Source organism: Chiroxiphia lanceolata, chromosome Z, assembly GCF_009829145.1.
Source record: "Chiroxiphia lanceolata isolate bChiLan1 chromosome Z, bChiLan1.pri, whole genome shotgun sequence".
NCBI classification, from domain to species: Eukaryota; Metazoa; Chordata; class Aves; order Passeriformes; family Pipridae; genus Chiroxiphia; species Chiroxiphia lanceolata.
The window spans coordinates 71,079,343-71,101,902 of record NC_045671.1 but is presented as its reverse complement, the minus strand read 5'-3'; the positions used below and the strand labels follow the sequence as shown (position 1 = coordinate 71,101,902).

Genomic DNA, 22,560 nt, shown 5'->3' with positions numbered 1-22,560 from the left:
GAGGGTTTGACTGTAGGTTTCTCAACTGGGAAATAGTCCAGTGTGCCGTGAAACTGGCTTTATCATGGGACAATGAGCTATCTGAAGCAATTGCCCATCCAGGGAGGGCAGTGCCCACTTTCTAATTAGCTAACTATTTATTACAGCTTTTTAAACATGTCGTAATGTGAACATCAATATTGCAAATAACGAGGCAGGGCGAGGGGAGGTTATGGGCCCTGTGGCATGGTTTGTTGGACAGGACTGTGGAAATTTCTTACTTACAGAGAAGCTTAAATTTAGCAGGCATGTCAGCCCCATGGAGGATTTTTCATCATGGGTGTGGATAGCTTTCCTCCGTGAGAAAGCTGTCCAAATGAGCAGCTGCACATACTTGATCAGAGTTTTCCAAGCAGTGACAGCACTGATTATTGTATTGATAATAAACAGCTACAGTTGCCCTTCCATTAGCTGGCTGTGCTGGCATAACCCTGTTATATGGAGGCACGGAAGAGGAGGACCTGACTTTCTTTGCACAGAGTTAACCAAGAGTCCTTACTTAGAAAATCTGTTTTGAAAAGGGTTTTCTTAGGGCTGTACTATGCAAACTTGCACTTAGGAACGTAGCAGTGCTGCCTAGGAATGTGATGCAAATGACTAACTGAGTGACTACGCAACTGTGTTTTAAGAGGCTGAATATCCTATTTATAATTGTTTTTGTAAGCAGTCTTCTTGATATAGCTCAACCAAATCATGGCATGGCAATTAGTTCCTTTCCACGGACTGGGTTTGGTGCATTTTAGTAGTCTCTGAGGAAAACAGCATCTGTGCAATTGCAGATAGATATAAACAGATAGAAGTGGGTGGTTCTAACCAACAAAAGTTCTAGGATTTGGACATAGAGCAGTAGGTCCAAATATCATCCTGATGTTGTCCAGCTCCAGCAAATGAGTTTGGAAACAGACACCTGAATGTTTTTTTTAGAGATGTGGAGCTGCACGGGCATCCACTGCACCATCTTGTGTATGTTCACATTAAGAAAAATAGTTTGCATTTAACAAAGACTTTGAAAATTGTCAAAAAGAGCCTAATTTCCTAGTTCTGTTCACCGTGCAGCCCTGTTCCCCTGGGCTGCTCCTATCACCTGTTATGCCAGATCCTAATTATGCCAGCTGGAAAGCAAGTATCTGTTGCAACTTACAGAAGGAGTAATTGACTTGGAACCTACTACCTAAAACAGTGACAAATGAACAAGCCTTGCTGCACTGGGCTCTGGTTTTGTGGCTGTTGCCAATAGCTCCTTCTTGAAATAATGCCACGGGGAATTGGCCTGAGTACAGTGCTAGGTCATCTATCAGAGTTTATCCTTCTCCCCCACTTATTCTCATTTCTTTTCACTCACCCACCATTAGTATCTGCCTTCCCCCCAGTTCTCCATCGTTTCAAACCCAGTGCTGCTTGCTGGAATGTGATTGTTTATTCCTTATGTTCATCTTTGGGAATGTTTTTCTCCTTCATGAACAGGGATCAAAACACTGCACAGTGCACCCATATCAATGCATTATCTCTGCTCCTTAATGCATACACCATACAAGAGATGGTTGTTACTGCTCCAGCGTGTGAAATTGTGACAAGTGGAAAAAGCTGTGGAGTGCCAAAATGTACATTAGCATTAACCACCTGGACAGCGTACTCTTCTCCAAGGAGTATGGTTCTTCGAATAGTTTTATTGATTCTGCAAAGATGACTTCCTAAGGAAAACTATTTCAGAACAGCCACTTCCCTATTTCAGAATAAGTATTTCCCTGGAGTTGCCACATTTCAAGAAAGCTGAGGACTTCAAATTCAGGTAATACTCATTTTCCTCCCCAAAGCGATGTTTTAAGAGCTGGCCTTGCACAACAACAGACGACCTCACGCATTTGATGAGGGATGTGGTGAGTGACAGCAGGTGCAAAAGATTAACCCAAGCTCCTGTGTGCTGCATGAGGGCTCCTCTCACCATTGCTCTGTCAACAGAAGTCATTTATCTGAGCTTCCCACCAGAAAATGCACAAATGTAATATATGTTTATTTCAAATCAACTATAACCTACAAAGGCTGATGTAATGGTGAGAGATTTAAAAAAAAAACAAACAAACAAACCAAAACCAAATCAAAAGCCAACAGCCCCTTCCTGGCACTGAAGGCATAGCATGGGCAAAACAAAGAGCATTCCTGGGAAACAACTGCCATGCAGAACACTGGCAGAAGAATAGCACTCCTGGAGTGCTGACACCAATAAATGGAGCTTTCTCACTGCTTAGCATTTTGAGGAAATGTGACATAGTATCCATAGTGGGTGGTTCCCTGTTTAATGCTGAAATAGTTCCCACTCTCAAAGACACTGTGGGACTAATAAAGCTTACCATGACCCTTCCATACACCAACACCTTCCCAGCCTGTTGGAAAATCCCAGAAGGCTAATTTCAGTGTTTACCAGATCCCCAGCCCTGCTGTGTGTGTGTGCCATGGCACACCAGAAGTGTCTTCCATAGCAGGCCAAGTCCAAAAGTGACGTCCACTTCACTTGAGAGAACTGATAAACCAAATGTAATGCCCTACTTTTATTTTCTGCTAATGGGCTCTGCTACTGTCTTATATCCAAAAATAGATAATCAAATTTCTTGAAAAAAAAGCCCAAACATAAACTTGTCTACAGACAATGCATGCCACAAAAACCTCACATAAATGCCTAAATACCTACAAATGAATCCACCTTTTGCATGACAGCTCAGTCATTCATGAATGTGTTTATACCAATCTGCAGCATATTTAAGCAAGCAAGCTTGGTATTCAGCAAATTATTGCCAACTAAACCAGCACTCTGAGTTTTCTGGGCTTAATGAGAAACCTACTTGAAGTCTGAACTCATCATTTCTACTGGCTTGCATGAAGGCAGAAAATTATGTCTTGTGTAGTGGTGATAGACAGAATCACCACTGGTGGCAGAAATTAATCATGCTGCCTGAGGTTGGCTGACTCTTGGTGATGATGTGGTTGACTTTCTGGCAACATGTTCAGCATGCTCTGTGCCCCCCAACCGAACAGAATAACCTGGACAAAGCTAGTGAGCCAAATACATTGGAAAGAGAGATTTCAAAATGCAGAAGTACTCCTTCCAGTGGACATATGCACAGCCACAGGGGGAGCTAAACTTTGCCACTAGGTGGAATGTTCTGTGGGTTGTTTTTTTCGGTGGTGTGCTTTTTTTTTTTTTTTTTTTTTTTTTTAATTCAGAAATCTTGATGCTTTTCCACAGCTAGGCTAAGCTACCAACATTTCCCATAACAGATTATTTTTGATCCTATGACACTTGCTCCCATGCTTACTCTGGACAAGCATTAAGAAACCGATTCAGGTTAGAACTAACCAATTCGGCCATAAACTCCCAACATTTACTATAGGTTAGTACCCAACTCAGACACATCTTCGTAGACAGTCCTAAGTTTCTATAACTTCAACAGCTAAAGAAAAGAACCCTCTAGATTATTGATATCTCATGGCTTTATCTCTTTTTCCCTTTAGGAACCTGCTTCCTATTTAGGCTTTTTATCTCAACTGGCAATTTAATGAACTTGGCATGAGCTGAAGAATTCATTATCAGTTTTTAAAACAATTTAGCATGAAATTTCATGCAGTATATTACCGCTTAAGGAACTGACTTTGAGAGTGTCAAATACAAAAATTAATTGAGCCAAATACAGAGTAGACAATATTGTGCCTTGCAGGTATTTTTAATGCAGATGAGCATATTTACGGTGACAATGAAGTCTTCTACTGATCACCACAGTAATCTGCATCACAATCAGGAAAGTGACACACACATGAGTTCCAGTCAAAAGGAAAGATTTCCAATGTATTTTTTAAGAAACTTTTCCTTCCTCGGGATACATGCTAAATCAATGCAACAATACTGCTGATAAAATTATGGCTTAATCCACTTGGCAGCAAAATGGTCAAGTGACATGAAAAAGACTCAAGCCTGGAAATTATTGACAATAATACCCTACTCTTCAGAGAATTTTTAACACTAATTTGTCTGTAAGATGCAAGTGTTTTTCTAAAGCAAATGTACTTTATGTAAAAGAAAAAAGGTAGTCCACCAACTGAAAGAAAACATTTATTGAATCAAAGTCAATACTTTCCTTTTAATATCTACAAGCCAACACTGAACTGACTTTATTCAAGAATGAACACAATGTACAAAAAAAGTATGTCTGTTATAAAAATATGTCAATTCTTTTTCCTGGCTTTTGAGCTGAAAACATTTTGGCAAGTGCAAGATAGGTTTGGCAAGCAAATTTAAGCTGCTATTACCAGTAACAAAGATCAAATAATTTTGTAATAATTTTGTAGTATAATTAAGAGTCATGGATAAAGTGGCATTGGAAATATTAACCCCTAAAAAAAATATATCACTGCACTGCCATGTGTTTATGCAGCCAGACAACTGAACATCTCGATCTTCCGTCATCAGGAGTCAGTACCTTTATCAGTGAACACTATCCAACCTAATTTGAACTATTCAACCAGATAAGTGACATCTACCACTGAAATACAACTTAGGGAAGGCAAACTACCTCCATGGCTCTGTATTTTATGTGTTGTTTATGAACAGAGAGAGGAGATTTGGTAGGTTCAGAAACGTTTAAATCAACAGCTGTTGCAACGTGAAATCAGGGAAATGATGGAAATAGAATAAAAAAATCATTTATGACAACAATCTACATGCATGTTTGCATACAAAAATGGATCTGATTGAACTCAGTAATGCCTTATTTGATGGGATGTTTTTGGGTTTTTTTTCACGTAAAAATTTCATGTAACCAGGACTCAAATCTTTGATGCCTCTCAAACCACCAACAAGGAGCAAAAAAAGGGACCATTCACAGAGATAATCCGAAAACAGTGCAGTATTAAAATGCAGTTTCACAACATATAAAAGAAACATGCTTCGGAACCTGAGCAAAAGGCAATTTACTGACTTAATAAAAAGTCACCCTGTGTGTTGTTTTCATTGGCACCTGTTCTGCCAGATTAGTATGTTGCTCTTAGCAACTTCCATGGCCCCTAAATATTCAGTACACAGAAACTGCCAACTACTTAGAAAGGTCTACTAAACTTTTCAGCTAATATTGCAGGCAGTCTGACATGCTGCTACTGGAAATGACCGTACAGCTTAAAATTAATAAGAACTGTAGAAAGAAAAAGAAGCAGCCAAACATGTTGCTCTTCTTTTTAAATAGACTAAAGCAATCCCACAACACTTAGATACGGTACTACACTGGTTTACAGTCTCAAGGTCAGCTCTTTCAAAATAAATATACCCAACATTTACAACAAATGCCTCATGAATGCAAGTTCTCTCTTTATTATTTCAAGGCCAGTTGTGTGAAAACTAAAATAAAGACATAACTCTGAAGCAGCTAAGTTACAAGTCCTTTTTCAGAAACAGGCATGACTTGGTGCCACAGCAAAATTTTTCACATCTGCAGTAAGCAATTTTTTTTTTTCTCTTTTAGCACCAAGCAGGCCACCATACAAAGCAACCTCACAAAGCATGCGGTCATCTACTCTGTTGATTTTGTACGAAATAATTACTTGTGCTTGCAAGGTCCCAGACCTTTCAAAAATGGGTGTGAACATCAGGTGATTGAAGAAGACATTAATGGAAACTCATTCATTTCTAAATTACTCCAGTGGAGGGAAAAAGATTAAAACACTATAAAGCAACACGATGTTGTGCATTAGTATCTGTGAGGAATGAGGAAAGCTAAGGTTGGTGCTTTAATTTGCCCTAAAACAAACAAAAAAGTGAAAACCAATCCTAAACAGCTCTACATCCATGATACTGGTAGAGGCCAATGCGTGCATGCCACTGAAAGGCACAGTTGGACCAATCTGATAAATGGCATCATCAGAGCAAAACAGCAACTTTTCACTGGACTAATCACAAAGGGTGAACAATGAGCCATCACTTCTCTTGTCATGAGCACAGAAAGCAGTCACCAAGGCAAAAGAGAGGAAACAGGAAAGAAGACACAGGAATTCACATAAACCTGAAAGACAGAAAGCACGTTATTAAACCGAGTTTTGAGCATTCCGAGTAACAATTTTCCAACTGTAACGCTGCTATTCATTGATTTAACACCATACATTTTATGGAACCATTGCAAAACCCCTAATCATATGCTAGCATACTTCTGAGATGATTTGTTTTACAACTAACTTCACTTGCAAAGATTAGTCTACAATATCATTTTTGGTTAAAACAGGCTTAAGGACAGACTGATACAGTCAGAACAATCTCTTGTTCACTGTGTAAAGAAATTAGCACATTTACACACTATCAAATTTTTTACTCAGAAATGGATTTTAAAATTGGTCATCATAAAGACACAGCTTTTTACAGGCAGCTAATTATGGAGTCGCATGATTGTTTTTCCTACTACTCTATCAGTGCCTAAAAACCAGAGTGCAATACTTACTGGAAAAGTATCCCCAAGGTTATCCTGCCTTCGTATCTACAAGCTGCATCTGAACATTTGCAGACATGCCACCTCCATAGCCTCCCTTGGATTGCATTTGGTTCTGAATTGAGCTGACCTGGAGACAGAACGGAAAAGGGGAGCAGAGGAAAGAAGAAAGACAGTGAGCTGTGGTATCTTCTTGCTTCCAATTTTGTTTCTTCTTGTAGGTTTAGTTTTCAAGTGCTCCTTTAACAGTACAGCTACATTACTTTTGCATGAAGGTATGTGCAGCAAAGGCTTGCTGGAATTCCAACATCTGCACATAGCTCAGCAGGAGAGATGGAAGAACTGGTGCTGAGGCAGAAGTTTTTCCTCTCTCCCAAAGAAAAGTGGCTGATTCAGGCTTTCACTGACCCACTTGATGAATCAAAAAATAAATATAAAAAAATTCAAATATCTTACTGGCATAGACTCCACCTCGCAAACTATAATTCATCTTGTTATATGGAAAATGTTCTTTGGCAAGTATGACAAACCAGAGAAGTTAACACCATTATGTTAAAAATATAACAGACAACTTTCAAATATCTGGATAGTATCTGCACCGTACAGCTAATTTCAGATTATTGAAATAGGGATAAAACAGGACTTTCTAAATCAAAAAGGACCTTTTTGTTTGTGGAATGTTTTTGATTTATCTATTTATGTAACAGCACACAATGCTTTCATTGATTGCTACTGTTCCTTTAAATGGAAGGGCATTTATTATTCAAATCATAGTCAATCTGAACTTCCCTGAAAATAGCTTATTTGAGAGTATTTTTGCTGGGTGCAAATAAATACATAAAGACATGCCCTTCATGACCCCAGGACATGCATATCCCACTATGACTTGCACTGCCTCTATCAACAACAACAACAAAAAAAAGGGAATCCATAGTTTTTTCTGCTTGTGTTGCATGAGACAAAATAACCATGTCCAAGTGCCTGCAGGAAGACAACTAGAACCTTAAAGGTTTGGCCTTTTTCTCTCTGCACCCCAGAGCATACATAACAACCACACAATGAGCAGAAAACAGCATTCATGCAAGGCCATGCCTGCAGGGCACCATTTGCAATTATTTCATGTATGCTCCTTAGCAGAGACCTAAAATCATCACTGGAAAGCTGTATTAAAACAGCACAGGAGAAATATTTCCAAGTAGCTTGCACAATATTTTCCCTGTCGACAAAGACAAAAGGAGTACATTTTTTTTTCCCACAGCACAGCAAAACACAAGCACACATAAAATGAATCTGCAGAACTCTCTTCCACACAGTTTTTCAAACCTGTGTGATGAAAGAGCCTGGTTTTTTTTGTCTTTATCTTCAACAGCATGGCATACTGCAGTGCTGTGCAAAAGGTTGTGTTTTTACATATTTAAGCAGTGCAATGCAAAACCATCTTTTACCTTGGCCTTTTGCTAAAATAAGCGATACATCTGCAGCAAAGCAATACTACTATTCCAATTTTCTTCAGGGAAAAGCATTCAGAGCCAATACTCTAGTGCATCTGACATCAGAGACCACAGATTCCGTAAGGAAGTGTGGAGAACTGGAATCACAACTCATGGGGATGTGTTTAATAACTTTCACATTTCACCAAGCTGCTCTTCTTCTTCACCAAGCATCTTCTGTTGCCCATTGAAACAAAGGAGTTTGACTTTAATAGTGTTTTTTTTTTTCCCTCAGAAAATGGTTAATCTACACGTAAATGCATTCAAAAGAGTGACTTCAGGATGTTGTTAATTTCATCTCAATGAACCCTGCCTCCAGTGAGAAAGGACTAGGAAAGCCTCCAGGCCACATCACCTTTCAGCCTGACAACTTGCCTACAGGACTTTAAAATTTCTAAGAGCAGCAAATCAACACAAATTGCAAGGCTAAAGCATAAATTTTTATGAGTACTTCTTCCAAAGGTTAGAATAATTTCCCTGGTTCCTGAGTCACACACATAAATGCCTGTGTTTGTGGGTAAGGAACTATCAGTCTAAAATGCAGAGGATCTTGCACTTGAAGCAGAGAATGCAAGAAATTAAATTTGACTGCATTAACAGTTCCGTGGCTATTTTGTATATGAAAATCTTTGTAGGAGACAGACAGTGTTAAAAACTCTGAACAAAAAGCAGGCCTAACTGCAGAAGCAGGCATATAGGGTGGTATTCTTCCTCAAGCACCCTCCTCTTGAGGCAATTTGAGCTGAAATCAAACTCATTTTTTATCCTTTCTCAAAGATGTCATTGCCTTTCTTTGATGATACATAACAGCAAGGCTCTTTTCCCTTATGGTTAATTTAGATGGGATAAGGATTTGGAAGGGAAGGAGGGTTGCACCAATTAAAGATCATACAAACTGTTGTGCTGCTTATGTGTCTCATTAATTTCCTTCTTTCCTTTTCTTTCCCACCCTTTTAGAAATAGGAAATAGCACAGATGGACCTTGAGAAAGAAAACAATTGAAAATTACACAAAAATACATTAAATCAAAGACTAGACTGAAGAACATGAAGCAGCAGAAGAAAGCAGGAGATTTCACCATGGAGTATGAAACTAAAACAGGGAAGAAAGGGATGGGAATGAAAAAGAACCAGTGCACAGGGGGCTCTCCTGCTGTTTAAGTGTGCCTTTGACAAAGGAATGAGGCACTCTACAGAGAGAGCAAACAAAACAGCCAAATAACTCAGTAGTCAGAAAACTACTCATGCAAAATCATAAGGATATGTAATGAAGAATAACACTGATGAAAAAAGCCACAGAGCAGACAGAAAGTGGATGAAGAAGCGAATTTATATGGGAAATTGTAATTAAATTGCAGGTATTTTCCTGGGGTATTTAGAAGAGAGAAAGTACAAGGAGATTCCTGAAGGAGCATAATCTTCATGCTACAAGTGAAAACTATGCAGCAGAAAAATATGTGGAGGTTAACATTGCAGTCTTGGAAATTACACTGCAAAGAATGAACATGGAGACCACCACAGCAGAGGCAGAAAATAGGCAGTGTGAAAAAGCAGAGATTTGAGTTTCTGGAGCAAGAGAGGGGGAAAAAAAATGCTAATTTTTTCATACAGATACTTTCTATCTGGGATCAGAAAAATCCCTCTGTCCACTGATGCACCACGTTATCCAAATGAAAAAAAGTGAGAGAAGGAGCAAGTTATGAGCATTCAAAATGAAAAAGTCTATGCAGAGAGACAACAATAATTACCTACTATCTGGAGATAAATTGAAATGTCACGCAAGGCAAAGGTGAGGACAAGCAGGGGGAAAGTGTGAGGTGAAAAAACAAAGCTTCAGGCAAGTGCCACAAACCTCATGAGGCAGCTCAGCTGTGAGAGTGAAGAAGGTTTCCCCAGGAAAGACAACAAATATTTTAAAAGCAAAAGCCATGCTTAAGAAAAAAAAAAGAAAACTGCTCAGTTTATTATCACTGTATTATTTCAATTTGAAATGCTTTAAATGTTAATGTAATACATTGGAATAAATAAGTAATTAGCTGTACCTAAATTCTATCAAGTTGAAGCTGTTTGGCATTTAGCTTGCTCACAGATGTTTAGGACAAATTACTTTCAGTCCACTATGTTGTTTCAGGGAAAATGTAGTGTATTGTTTGTTATGTCAAATTTTCTAGCTTTGCCCTTCCCCATTACATGCTGAGTTACAAAAATTTTTGTCCAGTCTCAGTAAGATCAATTTAAACTAGTTGAAACTACGAATGACCTCACTTGCCTACAATAACACTCTTCTCTTTACAGCTCTGCTCTCTATTCTGATACTTCTGACAGAGATTTTTCTTCTCTTTTGTCAACAAGTATTTTTCATCTCCAAACATGTTTTCCTTTAAAAAGCATTATTAAAGTCAAGACGTGTCTGTCACCATTATCTACATACAATCCTTTTCCATATATATTTGACCTTAATAACAGATTGACATTGAACAGAAATTTGAAGCTGTGCAAGATAACTATTTCCATAATCATCATCTTAGCCTCTGATTTTCACTTTCAGAGAGGAAGAAAATATTTCTTGTTCCTATCATCTACAGGAAGCCACAAAACCTCACCTATGACATTGCTTCCTCTGGAAATAATTCACACTGCAAAGAGGGCTACAGAATATAGAAAAACCTCAACAAGAACACACACACAGAGAAAAAATGTGTTTGCACTACAAACCAATGTAAGCTAGAGTTTTACAAGAATTATATTTAAAACAGTTTTAAGCATTTAAGGTAATAAATGTGGTCAGTTATAAGACACAAAGTTTCCCATATAACACTCTAGCATACTTTCAAATGTACCTCTATTTTGGTTCACACGTGACGTCAGAATAAATTTTTAATTTAGAGAGTATTCTGCACAGTTTATACAGCATCTAAAATGCATTGTCAATAAATACAGGAATTAAAAAAATTATATTTCATATCCTTGAATGCAACTGTTTGGGACTTGGAATTAAAACGCTAGCAGGTTGTTTCATACACATTATAGTTGAAAGACCCATTGCTTCAGCAACAATACACATATACTGCTCTTGTGTTCTGCTTAATATCGAATTATGTCCATCTGCTCACACTTACTGAATTCATCCCACTGAATAGATCTCCTGATCCTACATGAGCTGTGTGAACGAAGTTTGTCGGCTCCCCAATCATGCTCCGATCAATCCGTCGTCGCCTTTTCTGAAAGGAAGGTAAGGAAAGTATCCAACTGAGATTCATTGCAAAGGCAAAACCAGTGTGTGTCATAAATGCAGAAGTTAACCCTCTATAGGATATTGCATATACTGTAACATACTTCCATAGAGCCAAAAAGCAGGGACCAAATTCTGACGTTAACCAATTACACTGCTGTAACACTGCTCTTTGTTTTTACTTGGAGGACGTAAAGAAGATGTTAGACAAGCACTGATAGCACTCCTAACATTTAGGCCAACAAAACATTTGTAAATAACCTTACTAAATTCTGCAGTTTATTAACCAATGTTTGTGATGTTTCATGCAATAACTTCTGCCTATATTTGTACCTAAGTCAGGGTAGGACAGATCGAATTTGAGGTTTAGTCATTCAAAACAAGAATCAAAGAACAAAGAGCATTAGAATAGCCCAGGAAACCACTAACTTACAGAATTTCTGATTTGCATGCCATGGGCACTTATGCCACTATTTGTAATATACTTCCTAGTGATGTTCAGAATAGTTCCTTGATTTTGATAAGGGTTAGTTGCATATCTTTACTGAACTCTGAAACCCCTATACACAAGACAACTTTCAGTCTGCATTCTAGAGTGTGACCTGAAGGGGTACACTGGGGTAGTAGGGCAAAATGTCAGATCAGGGACTCTTCAGACTCCTGTACTGTGAGACAGAAGGCAAGAATTGCTTAACCTCTGCTTCTGATTTCTCAGAGTCACAGCTTTGTTTTTTATCAATATAATAACAAGCATATAAAAAATTAGAGGCAGCAAAGACTTCCTCTAATTAAACCTGCTTTGGTTACCTGCCTCCAGCCAACCATCGCATCTAAAGGAACAAGACAAGAAAACCCTATCCTCCTTTCTTAGGCCAGAGCCAGGGAGTTGACACAGAGCAATCCATGCAGTGTGTAATCACCACGTGCCCATAACCTGAAAAATGCCTGTGCTTGGAAAAAATAAAATATCCATGAAGCACAGTATCAACATCTCAACTTTTAGGCGTGTTGTACACAATAGAGTGTAACATCTAAGAAACTGTTTGAGCTCAGGTAAAATCTTCCCATCATCTGAAAGTCCACTCGGTCTCATTTTTACAGATCTCCATTTCTAATCTGCAATGAGACTGTAAGACCACACAGACTCAAGACTCGAAGGTACATGTCTCATTTGTGGCTAGCTTCTATTGAAACACAGCTACAGATTAAATCTTTATGAATCAGAGCCCACAACTATGCAAATACATCATGGGGTTTAGCCAGCAAGTACAAAACACATTTAATCCTGTCCTGCACCTTTTCTCTATTACAAAATCAGATTTCAGTAGGTTTCAGCACCTTATTGCATCATATATATAGCTGGGATGAGGAGGAACACATAAAATTCTCCCACAGAAATAGCTAACTACAATGACTGCTCATCTGACCTGTTCAGGAGCATCTTTACCAGGTACAGAATATTTAGAGCTCACACTGCTGCATTTACACAATCTACTACTGTCATGTGCTGTGCCACTGACACAGAAAGAAGACCTAGAGAGCTGCAACAGAAACACTTAAAAGAGTTTCAGGTCTGTGGTAGTTGCCCCTCTCCTTTTCAAAAAATTAACAGTGAAATTTATATATCTAAACAATACATCCATGATTTCTTCGTTTTAGTAAAGTTTTGAAATGCAGGGTCTTGATGCAGAGAAAATGCAGACAAACCCAAGGATTTTCAATTTCTTTTTCTTGTTTTTGCGTTTTGCAAACAATCAAACTCTTTCTTCGGGTAACTTGACTTATTTTCCTCCTTGTTGTTAACGTTACTGGCATACCAGTAACAGGCTCAGAGTGCTGAATCTTGTGAATCACTGTAAATGATTCTCCACTAATCATCAGCTAGTCAACCAGTAACCACTAGTTAAACTGCACTGTCATAAAACCATGTTTCTTATCTCAAGTGAGTTCCTTATCAGAGGCCATCAGCCTGTTACACCCCAGCATGTGCCCACTGATGCGAGCTCCATGAAGCAATGCAACAGTATTTAAGTGCTTTGCTGTATTAAAGCCACAAAGTAGTTCACACTGAAAGCAAATAAAAAGTAGTTTGGGGTTTGTTTTTGTTTTTGTTTTTTTTTTTTTTATCCTTTTTGAGCACCCAGTTTGCATTTACATTACTGTTTTAGCTTGGATCATGAGAATGTTTTTGAAACAACTTTTCCAGTCCCCACTTACCACAATTCAATTTTAATTTCATACTAATCTTGGGGTGTACAAATTAGACTCTTTTTTTTGGATGCAGCTGAACTAGAAGATTAACTGATGCCCTCCCATTGCTAACAGACATTGAGCCCAATGAACCAGGTGAGCCAGTCTGGAGCAGATGACAAAAGACATCTAATGCATGTCATGGTTCCCCAACACCAACTGTTGTGCTCTCCTACCAGGGTGTGCCATTTCTAGAGACCCAGTCTCAGCTAAAACCAAACTGACCAATTAGGATGCTTAAAGGGACATGGGAAACACTGTAAAAAGTCATTCCTTTGTGAAGAATGTAACGCAGAGGAAAGCAGTATGGGAACGTACCCAGAAAGGTTACAGAGCTTTTACAGAGGACATTATAAACATAAGTTTTGCCGGGATTTTATTGTGAAGTTGTATTTTCTGAGTTCCTGTACCTGTAGCAGTACATGCAATACCACTGTTCTATTAACAGTAAGAACTAACACACAAGATGGATGCTGTAGTAAATTTAATTTGAAAGAGGCTGAGAAGCAGTTCATCTCCTACTTAGGAAGAAATTAAATGTATAATTATGCTCATTGCCCTCTGTGTATCGTTTGTGTCTCTCCATAAGCCACGAATCTGCCTGTGTGATTGATTTGTTGTGGTGGAGGACTGATTTAGGTTGTGTTCTGGGAGTTAAAAATACTGTTCTTGGGAACTGGCCACTGCTTTCTGCAGAGCCACCAGCAGCTGTGGCTGACCAGCTGAGATAATCACGGCGACTTTCAGGAGGGGAAGACTTATAAACTACTCTGCGTTAAAAAAAAAATAAAATACTGACAGAGCCTAGCAAAATTTAATCCTGCTAACCTTCACCCACACCCCAAACTCCACTTAGTATCATACCATAAATAATTAGCCTTATTTACACATCACTAACTCAGTAATGAGTAAATAATGAGATCTCACCATAAAGGTAATCTATAAAAATAACGAATCTATAAAAACAACGAATGCCTGTGATGCTAGTGCAAAGAACTTTAACATACACCCCCCCCCGAATATTTGTATCATCTAGAGGTTTGTTTTCAATACATTTCTGACAGAACAAATGTATGCCTCAGATCTGTCAGTCTGACTGCAATGAGACCATGTATCCTGTATCTGTGTTCCTTGCGGATTTTTTTTCTTAGCAGGGGGGAAATAGAAGGAAGTTCATATTATGGTTAGCTAACTTATCTGTTATCTTTCTTGTCAGTTTGGATCAAGTTACTGAACCATTTGGCATCAATGGGCAAAAAGGTTTAAAATTTATATTGAAGAATATGATTTTTTTTTTCCTCTTTGCCTTGTCTCAAGGCATTTACCCCTTTACAAAGGGGGCAAGGAGCACAACAAAGACGAGATGAAAAGACCAGCAAAAGGATCATGGAAGTGGTATATGAACTATTATCACTTAATGCCTTTACTCAGTTTGTTCCCTTGACAAAGAACTGCAGAACCTGGATTGCAAAGCACGTACCAGGTAATATTTACACCATGAAAAGTAGAACTAATCTTTAAACAGAAGCAGAAGAGATGCAGGTTTGTGTGTTAAATGTCTGACAGGAATGGAAGCAATCTGAGGAGCTTTGCTTTGAACATATACTAAATGCAATGAAACAGGATCAGATTTAGGTTCCCACAGAAATGAAGTAAAAATTGATCATTTCTATTCTTAACCTGCAAGTCATGCTTTGTACCCACTACTTCCTTCAAAGTGCCAGATCAGAATTCAGACAGCCACCAACAGTTGCATCACACAATTTATTTTAACCCTGCAAGTGTCTTGAAACTATAAACCATTTTAAACCTTTGTCTAAAAAGTAAATCTAATTATACCATGTATTGATCCTGCCCTTCAGCAAAGACACAAACATTTTACTGAAACACTGTTTTTCGTAGTTCAGAGGACTACTTATGGCAAAAAATTCAGAACTGTAATCTGTTTTTTTAAACAAACAATTGTCACTGGTGGGTCCAGAGGTATGTAAAATTTAATTTTTAATTTTTATTCCCCTCTACTTTTGGCTTTCAGGGAAGAAGTGATCTTTTGTCACTATCTCCAAATTTTGCCCAGTGGTTGGGCTGTGCTTCTTTAGGTCAAGTGATGGCAACAGTTGTGAACTACACAGTTTCTCTGCCTGTATATATACACATATAAAAAACACAAGTTCTGGAATTTTTTCCCCTTGGCACAGTTATGCATCTCTCTCTGCTCTTCATGAGAGGTCCTCTCAGAAAAAAAAGAAAAAGACAAGACATGCAGAGTAAAATCACAGTCTCAAACACATCAAAAAACTATTTAAGTGATGTCACTTAGATCCTAGGAGGCTGATAATTACTCTTCTGGAAGATGTTAAAACTTGAAGTTGCAAATCAAGCCAAACAGAATATCATACAAAGGTACTCCAAAGTCAAGTGCCAACCTACATGCATTGGGAGTCAAAAGCAAAGAAATCTGTTTAGTTGGCAGAAGAGCATGTTCTGCTAAATCTACACCAGACTTTTTATAAAATAGCTGATAGAAACGTGTTACAAATCTGAGTGTAAGTGACACACAGCACTGCAAAGGATCCTGCAACACAAAAGCCTGCGTGGATTTTACCTGCAGAAGGCTCCATCTCAGCCCCAGTCAGCCCTCACATGAAAGTGGTATTGCAAGTGCAGATGAAGAATATGCACTCTAAGCATAAAGAGATCCATGGGGGAAACTCAAGAAATTCAGAGGGGATGATAAGTTATTACCACGTTGTGAACACAGAGTTTCTGAAAACAATACTTCCTTATTAAAATTCACCCACGTGGCACTTTTCCCCTATCACCTACCCATTTAATTTATCTCCGCTTTGCAAACAAGAAAACCTGCCAACTCTTTTTTTTTTCCCCCACACAGCAATGCTCTTTATCCAGCTGTATGTTGTCCCGGGTTTTTATATCTTAGGATCTCAGTAAACTGTAAGGAACCAGGCAACAGAATACCTGCTGCCCTCAGCATCCACGTGAGCAACACAGCAGTGGCAGGGGCAGGCTGGATCTTTGCACCTCACATTTAGAACGACAAAATTTGGTATTTAAGTCACAAGCAGCAAATCTTTGTTTTAATCACTCCTCTCTAAAACTAACACAGACACAGCTGTGCTTCTATGGAGCAGAACTTTAACTGTTACTTATTAATATCATCAACACACCGCAAGGAAAGGATAACTTTCCTGCTGCCAACTTTGTAGCCGTTACCCAATCTTTATGTGTAATTTTTAATGACATTTTATAGATATAGTTGTGTCCCGGTTTGTATGCAGTAATAATACATTCTACATATTTATGTATTACATAAATATTTATGTATTACATGAATTATATCAGTATATAATGCATTTCAAGGCATTTTTTTCAGTCCTGTCATATTTATCTGTGTTCCAAAAACTCTAGGGCACAGTGAAATATATTAGAAAGGAAACAGCATGCTGATATGTTCTATTTAGTCTAATTTTGTTCAACGTGCTTCCAATCAGATCCAAGTCAACACGAAGTGATCCAGATATAAAACAGCAAGTGATGCACCTTCCTTATTTTGACCAAGTTTGTCTTGCCTCTCATTCTAATTATCTGTATAAGAGGAACTTTGGTCCAAATTTGTCATCATTTCTCCTTATTCTGCACGACACTCTCTATTATTTTTCATGACATATTATTTTGGCTTGATACATACACAAGAAAAAACAACACTATGTACCATGCTTTGGCACCTCAACTGATGCAGAGTAGAAGCATCAGCTTCCCAAGGTTAATTCTGTAGTCTTGTATCAGTCTTTTCTCTAATTTCAGACTATCGAAAAGAAAAAAAAAAAATCTAAAAGGAGTGGAGACTGTGTAGAGCAAGATATTCTTAATATTCCACATTAGAGTGGGTTATGGCAGGAGCATCACCTGCTGGGATGGCCTTCATGGAATCAGCAATGCTTACTGTTGGCTTGCAGACTCAGTAACTTAGCTAAGCCAAAAAATAGTTTTCCCCTTTTCTTGAAAGAATACTGTCATAAAACAGGCTTATCTCTGTTGGCAAAAGATACCTAAGGAACATTTAATTTCTCTCTGAAGCCTCATTCAAGACTTAATAAATTTACTTGCTAACTCCCCACTGGGAACAGAGAACTGAATGCTCAATCTGGACGCCATAAAGAGCTGCTTTGCGGAATGAGTTTCTGTGGTCAGAGGATGATCACTTAACATTTACTGCCTCCAAAAAACTTTCCTCTTTTAAAAGCAGAAAGGTGACTGTGCACTTGTAAACACTACAAAGTTACTGCAGCTTTTAAACTTATCTCCACCACATAAGGGTCAATTGTTCAGTCTGCCCAGTCACTGCTATCTCAGTCATTACAATGGCATCAAATACAATAAGAAGAAATTCACTCTCTGATACTTACAAGCTCGACTTTTAAGTAACAGTATAGTAATTTGAACATAATAAAATATTTAACAACATCATCTAATCCTTTGTTACGCTAGGAGATCCAGCACTTTTACATCTTTCCATACTAAACCAATTCAAATCCCAAGCCCTCCTAAAAGAAACTAAATCCCACTTAAGCCACCACAACTGCCGTTCTTAGGGTAGACGGGGAATATGCAAAAAAGGAATATACTCCTGGTTTTCCACTGTATCTGCATGATACCTTTTTTTTCACAATATTTTGTTTTCACACTATATGAGTGTGAAAGACAGAGATAATATGGATATGATATGGATTTTTTAAAATTAAATAGGAACTATCAGATTTATATGGAGGTTCACACCTATTGCGTTTGACTTTTCAGAAAAAAACCTCAAACAGCAACCTTTTTTTTTGAGAATTTCTGCTGCTTTTTATTCTAGTGTTAATTTCAGTATTACCAAATAGAAAAGCAAACCCTTTTAATGTGCAGATTTACTCTCCACGTTCTTTGTCACCAGTCAAGATAGGTGTTTCATAACTCTTCCCTGAGGACAAAGTGATCTACTAAATGTTTCAGTGATACTACTCTCTGTTGAAAAGGAGTTGTTTGCTAGCTTTGTTTTCAAGAACTCAGCTGAAACTTCAAAAGCAGTGAAAGCCAAAGACAGAAAAAAAAAAGCTAAGACAGAAACCTAAGGAAAGAATTTAATCAAAGTCAAGATAGTCAATTATTTCAAGATGGGGGATTTGGATGGTTGAGGAGAAACTGAAAGAGAGAAAACATCCTTTGCCTTATTTTCCTTCTTTGATCTTTCTTACTTTTTATATCTGCTCTGCCAGAACACCAGCAGCAAAAGAGTCCCTGTGCTGTGGCACTCTGATCCTCCACAGACTAACACAAAGGAAGGGCTAGGGACTTGCTCAGAATAGGAAGTATCACATCACCCTGTAGAGGTGGCTTTCTGTCCTCCCACACGCATGCTGTTCAGCTTCCAAAATAGTCTCATGTGCACAGAATGGCTGTTTGTCTCTCATAGCAAGCTGTGGTCTGAGTGACGTGTCTGGGTGCCCAATAGTGACCCATCAAAATTGCCGAAAAAGGCTGTAGGGTCTTTCACCAAACCCTGCATGAGGGGGCTGTAGGGGCAATGGTGTCCCTTGTATTTGTTTTTGCGCGTTGTGCGTTTAAGATGCATTTCTCCACACTTTCCTCCCTAATTAGGAACCTACAGGTTCATGTTAAAAACAAAAAAACCATGTATGTGTATAAATCAGGAATGCTAATGCACTCCCATCTCGAGCAACTAGACCATCAGGTAGCAGGCTAACACTGTGAAACCAATGGCTGGATGTGTAATATCAGCACAAAGCCAGTGTGTTATTTTTGAAGAAGAAAAGGCTGCACTCTCCCAAAATGTTTCCCTGAATACTGCATTTTCAATTTTTTTTTCAGCTTTTTAAAATCTGTGAACTTACACTGCAAAGTCCAGCTTTTGTATAGTGCTTGCAGTTTGTAGAGAAGCTGACGAAATTGAAGAGGCACCATACAGAGTAATGTTAAAATTCCAGAAAGCACTAGCATATGCTTAAAGTTTCGAACATTTAATTCCATTTTTGAACCATAAAGTGACAATGACCATTTGAACCGCAGGAGCCCACATCCTCCCTGAATAAGCAAGGATGAAGGACTAGACCTGTAAGTTTCATATGCTTCACGTCAGAAGGTCTACTGCACAGAGAGAAGCACGACTAGGATAATATGCAAGGCAAATTGAAATGCTAGCCACTCACTCCCTCCAAACAGCCACATTTCAGTGACAGATTTGTTCTAAAGCAGTAAGATGTGGTATCTAAGCCTGGCCTAATGATGTTCTGACCAGGGCTGTGATCTTCATCAACTGCAAAACACCAAAGCTGCTGCCCTTAACATCACATTTTCCTCAGTCTCCTACACTGGCAGTTTTGAGCAGATTGCCTAGAGACTCTTGTCTGATTAAGGATCTTACAAACTAAGGCTTTCTCAGAACAGAAGCAGGAGGAAACCAGTACAGGTTTTCACGCCAGCTCTTAAGCAACAGTGACAAGTAGCAGGCGTCCAGCACACTGAGCTTTCATCAAGTTTCCAAAAATTCAGGATGTCTCATGACTTCTCTAGCTAAAGGAGTTAGGAAATGGAGATCCAGGACTGAAAAAATCTAAACTTTTAAATAATGTAAGCTGTTATAACTAGCATCTAATGAACTGATTATCAAATGGTGGCTGGATTTAGCTTTTGTGGCAAAATCACTTGGAATGTACTGGCTGACTGGAGTGGAAATAAAAAGAATTACAAAATCTGATTGCTTTCTGAACTCCTTGGTAAAACAATTAGCAGTTCCATTCATATAGAGAAAAAAACAAAGGTAAAAGGAAAAAGAAGCTAACACGGCAGCAAAGCTGACTTTATCAAATCTTCCAGACTGATTTTATGTTCAACTTCACATCAAATTAATCTATTTAATAAATTAATACATCAAACTGGATTGCATATTATCTCAAACAGCTCCTTTGCTTTTAGAAAATTCAGCACCTTCTTGAATCTTTTGAAGTATAAGCTTTTTGATTTGTTTACACAATATTCCGTTGTATTATGATGATGTTAGTCATCATATGACAAAACTAGCAATTGTAGCCTATGTTTTCTAAATAAACAGGAAAAAATTGCCAGATGAGGTCAAATGACTGAAACACAATAGGTCTTTTAAGAAATGTGTTTAGCTCACGCATCAAAGGGAATTTGTTCCATTCCAGATGCTTAAACCAACTTTAACTAACACAGTAAATCTGAACTCACTCCTTGTTATAACTTCTAAGTACTCCTTTTAAAAATACACATCAGTACAATTTTAAGATGACATTTAGAACTTTCAACTTGACTGCCACTTTGTACCACAAAAATAATTCTTACATATCTTTCTAATAATTTTATTTTAATTACTTTTGATGATTAATGTCTCTAACATAATTTAAAAAATAAAACATAAATTAAAAAAACTCGAAACATCTGAGATAATAATACCGGTTTTCTACTATCCCTCTCCAGCCTTTTTAGGCCTTTGTTGGCCCCCTTGTCTGTGATATTGGCTGTAGTATCTCAGCAAAGATCAGACCTTAACATTAATGTATTAACTCTTTCCTTACAGTTGCCTAGCTGAACAACTTCCAATAGGTTACCTGTTGCTTGGATCAAGTGCTTATTACCAGCCCACACAGCTGGAAACAAAGTTAATCACTGCTCCTTTGGAGTGAACCAGACCTGTGACACAGATAAGGGACAAGAATTCTGCTGTACAGGGCACAGAGAGACTGAAATAGTGGGTTTATTTCCCCTTGAGAAGAGAAGAGACATCTGCTTGTGGTCTTAATAGTTTTCCACTATCTAATAGGAGGGTATAGAAGACAGACAGACTTGAAGTTGCACAGTGACAGCCTGAGAATCCACAAACTGAAGCTACAACATAGAAAATACCGATTAAACAAATAAATACAATAAATAGTTATGTCGGTGGTCCAACACTGGACCAAGAAGTCCATTCTTTGAGATCCCCAGAACACAAATGGGCATGGCCCTGCAAAAACCAAGTCTAGCTGGTTCTGCCTTGAGCAGGTGCATTGCACTAGATGATACCCAGAGGTGTCCTGTCACCTAGGTTACTTTCCAAGTCTCTAACTTCAGATGGTGATGAAGAAAGCAGAGTGGGCTGGAATTGACTCTCCCGTATATTCTCCCCAGTAATCAAAACCATAACGACATAAAGCAGCGGTTAAACAGATGATGTAAAGACACACCACAATACAAACTTTCTGGAAACTTCTGATAGCTTCTGATAAAAATTAAATCCCCAAGCGTCGATAAGAACACGACGCGAATTGTGTCACGTTGAGCTTTCCTTCCTTTCCCTCACTGACCTTTCCCAACAAGAACACAAGAAATACTGCTGGATGAAAGATCATCTAGCACGATGAGAGCTGTAGCTCTCCAGAGGACATGTGTCAGGATTGCATGTAGCCCCTCCTGCTCAGCCAAATGAATGTCTCTTTACTCCCCAGCTACAACACAAAACAAAAGCTTTGGGTGTCCTTGAATACACCGTATATTGAAATTGCTTTGTTGAGAAATTACCTTTCATGCTTGCACATCCTCTAATATAATTTCCTAGAGCTAGCTGACTAATATAAACAAGTTTGTTATGTAGTGAGTATGCAGGTGTCTGCACACACTTGCACCTAGGTGGAAGCACACATGTTGCAGAAGGTACATCACATACAAGCCTTCTGTACTTCTATGTACACTCTGTATGATCTTCTAAACCAGAAGGATATGCACATACCAAACTCCACTGCAGAAAATAAAAGAACACAAAACATACTGAAATATTACCTCTGAATAGGTAACAGGAAACAGTCACTTTTGGATACAGGATCCTCAGTCACACTCACCACACAGAATCAATCACTTAATAAGTCTAACACTGTCCTGGACCCGATAGTTAAAACACCCACTGCACTGGAGGTAGTAGCTCTAAATGCATTGTCATATGTGCTCACAAGCCTGAACGTTGCCATTCCCCTTTAACTACTACAATAAATCAGGGCACACCTTGGATTTTCAGAAAA

General features: G+C 38.4%; 1 protein-coding gene across 6 annotated transcripts in view; it reads right to left on the bottom strand.

The window, feature by feature from the left end:
* Positions 1-4,120: 4,120 nt before the first annotated feature.
* The window catches only part of CDC42SE2 (CDC42 small effector 2), an 85,906-nt gene continuing 67,466 nt past the window's right edge, over positions 4,121-22,560 (bottom strand). For all 6 annotated transcript variants that reach the window (XR_004354585.1, XR_004354586.1, XM_032676007.1 and 3 more), the window contains 3 exons: positions 11,106-11,207; positions 6,510-6,627; positions 4,121-6,080 (listed from right to left, as the gene is read on the bottom strand). Coding sequence is in view for 4 of the 6 variants with exons in the window: in XM_032676007.1 (XP_032531898.1) it covers positions 6,529-6,627; positions 11,106-11,207 (201 nt within the window). In the remaining 2 variants the exon portion in view is untranslated. The remainder of the gene's footprint in view (positions 6,081-6,509; positions 6,628-11,105; positions 11,208-22,560) is intronic.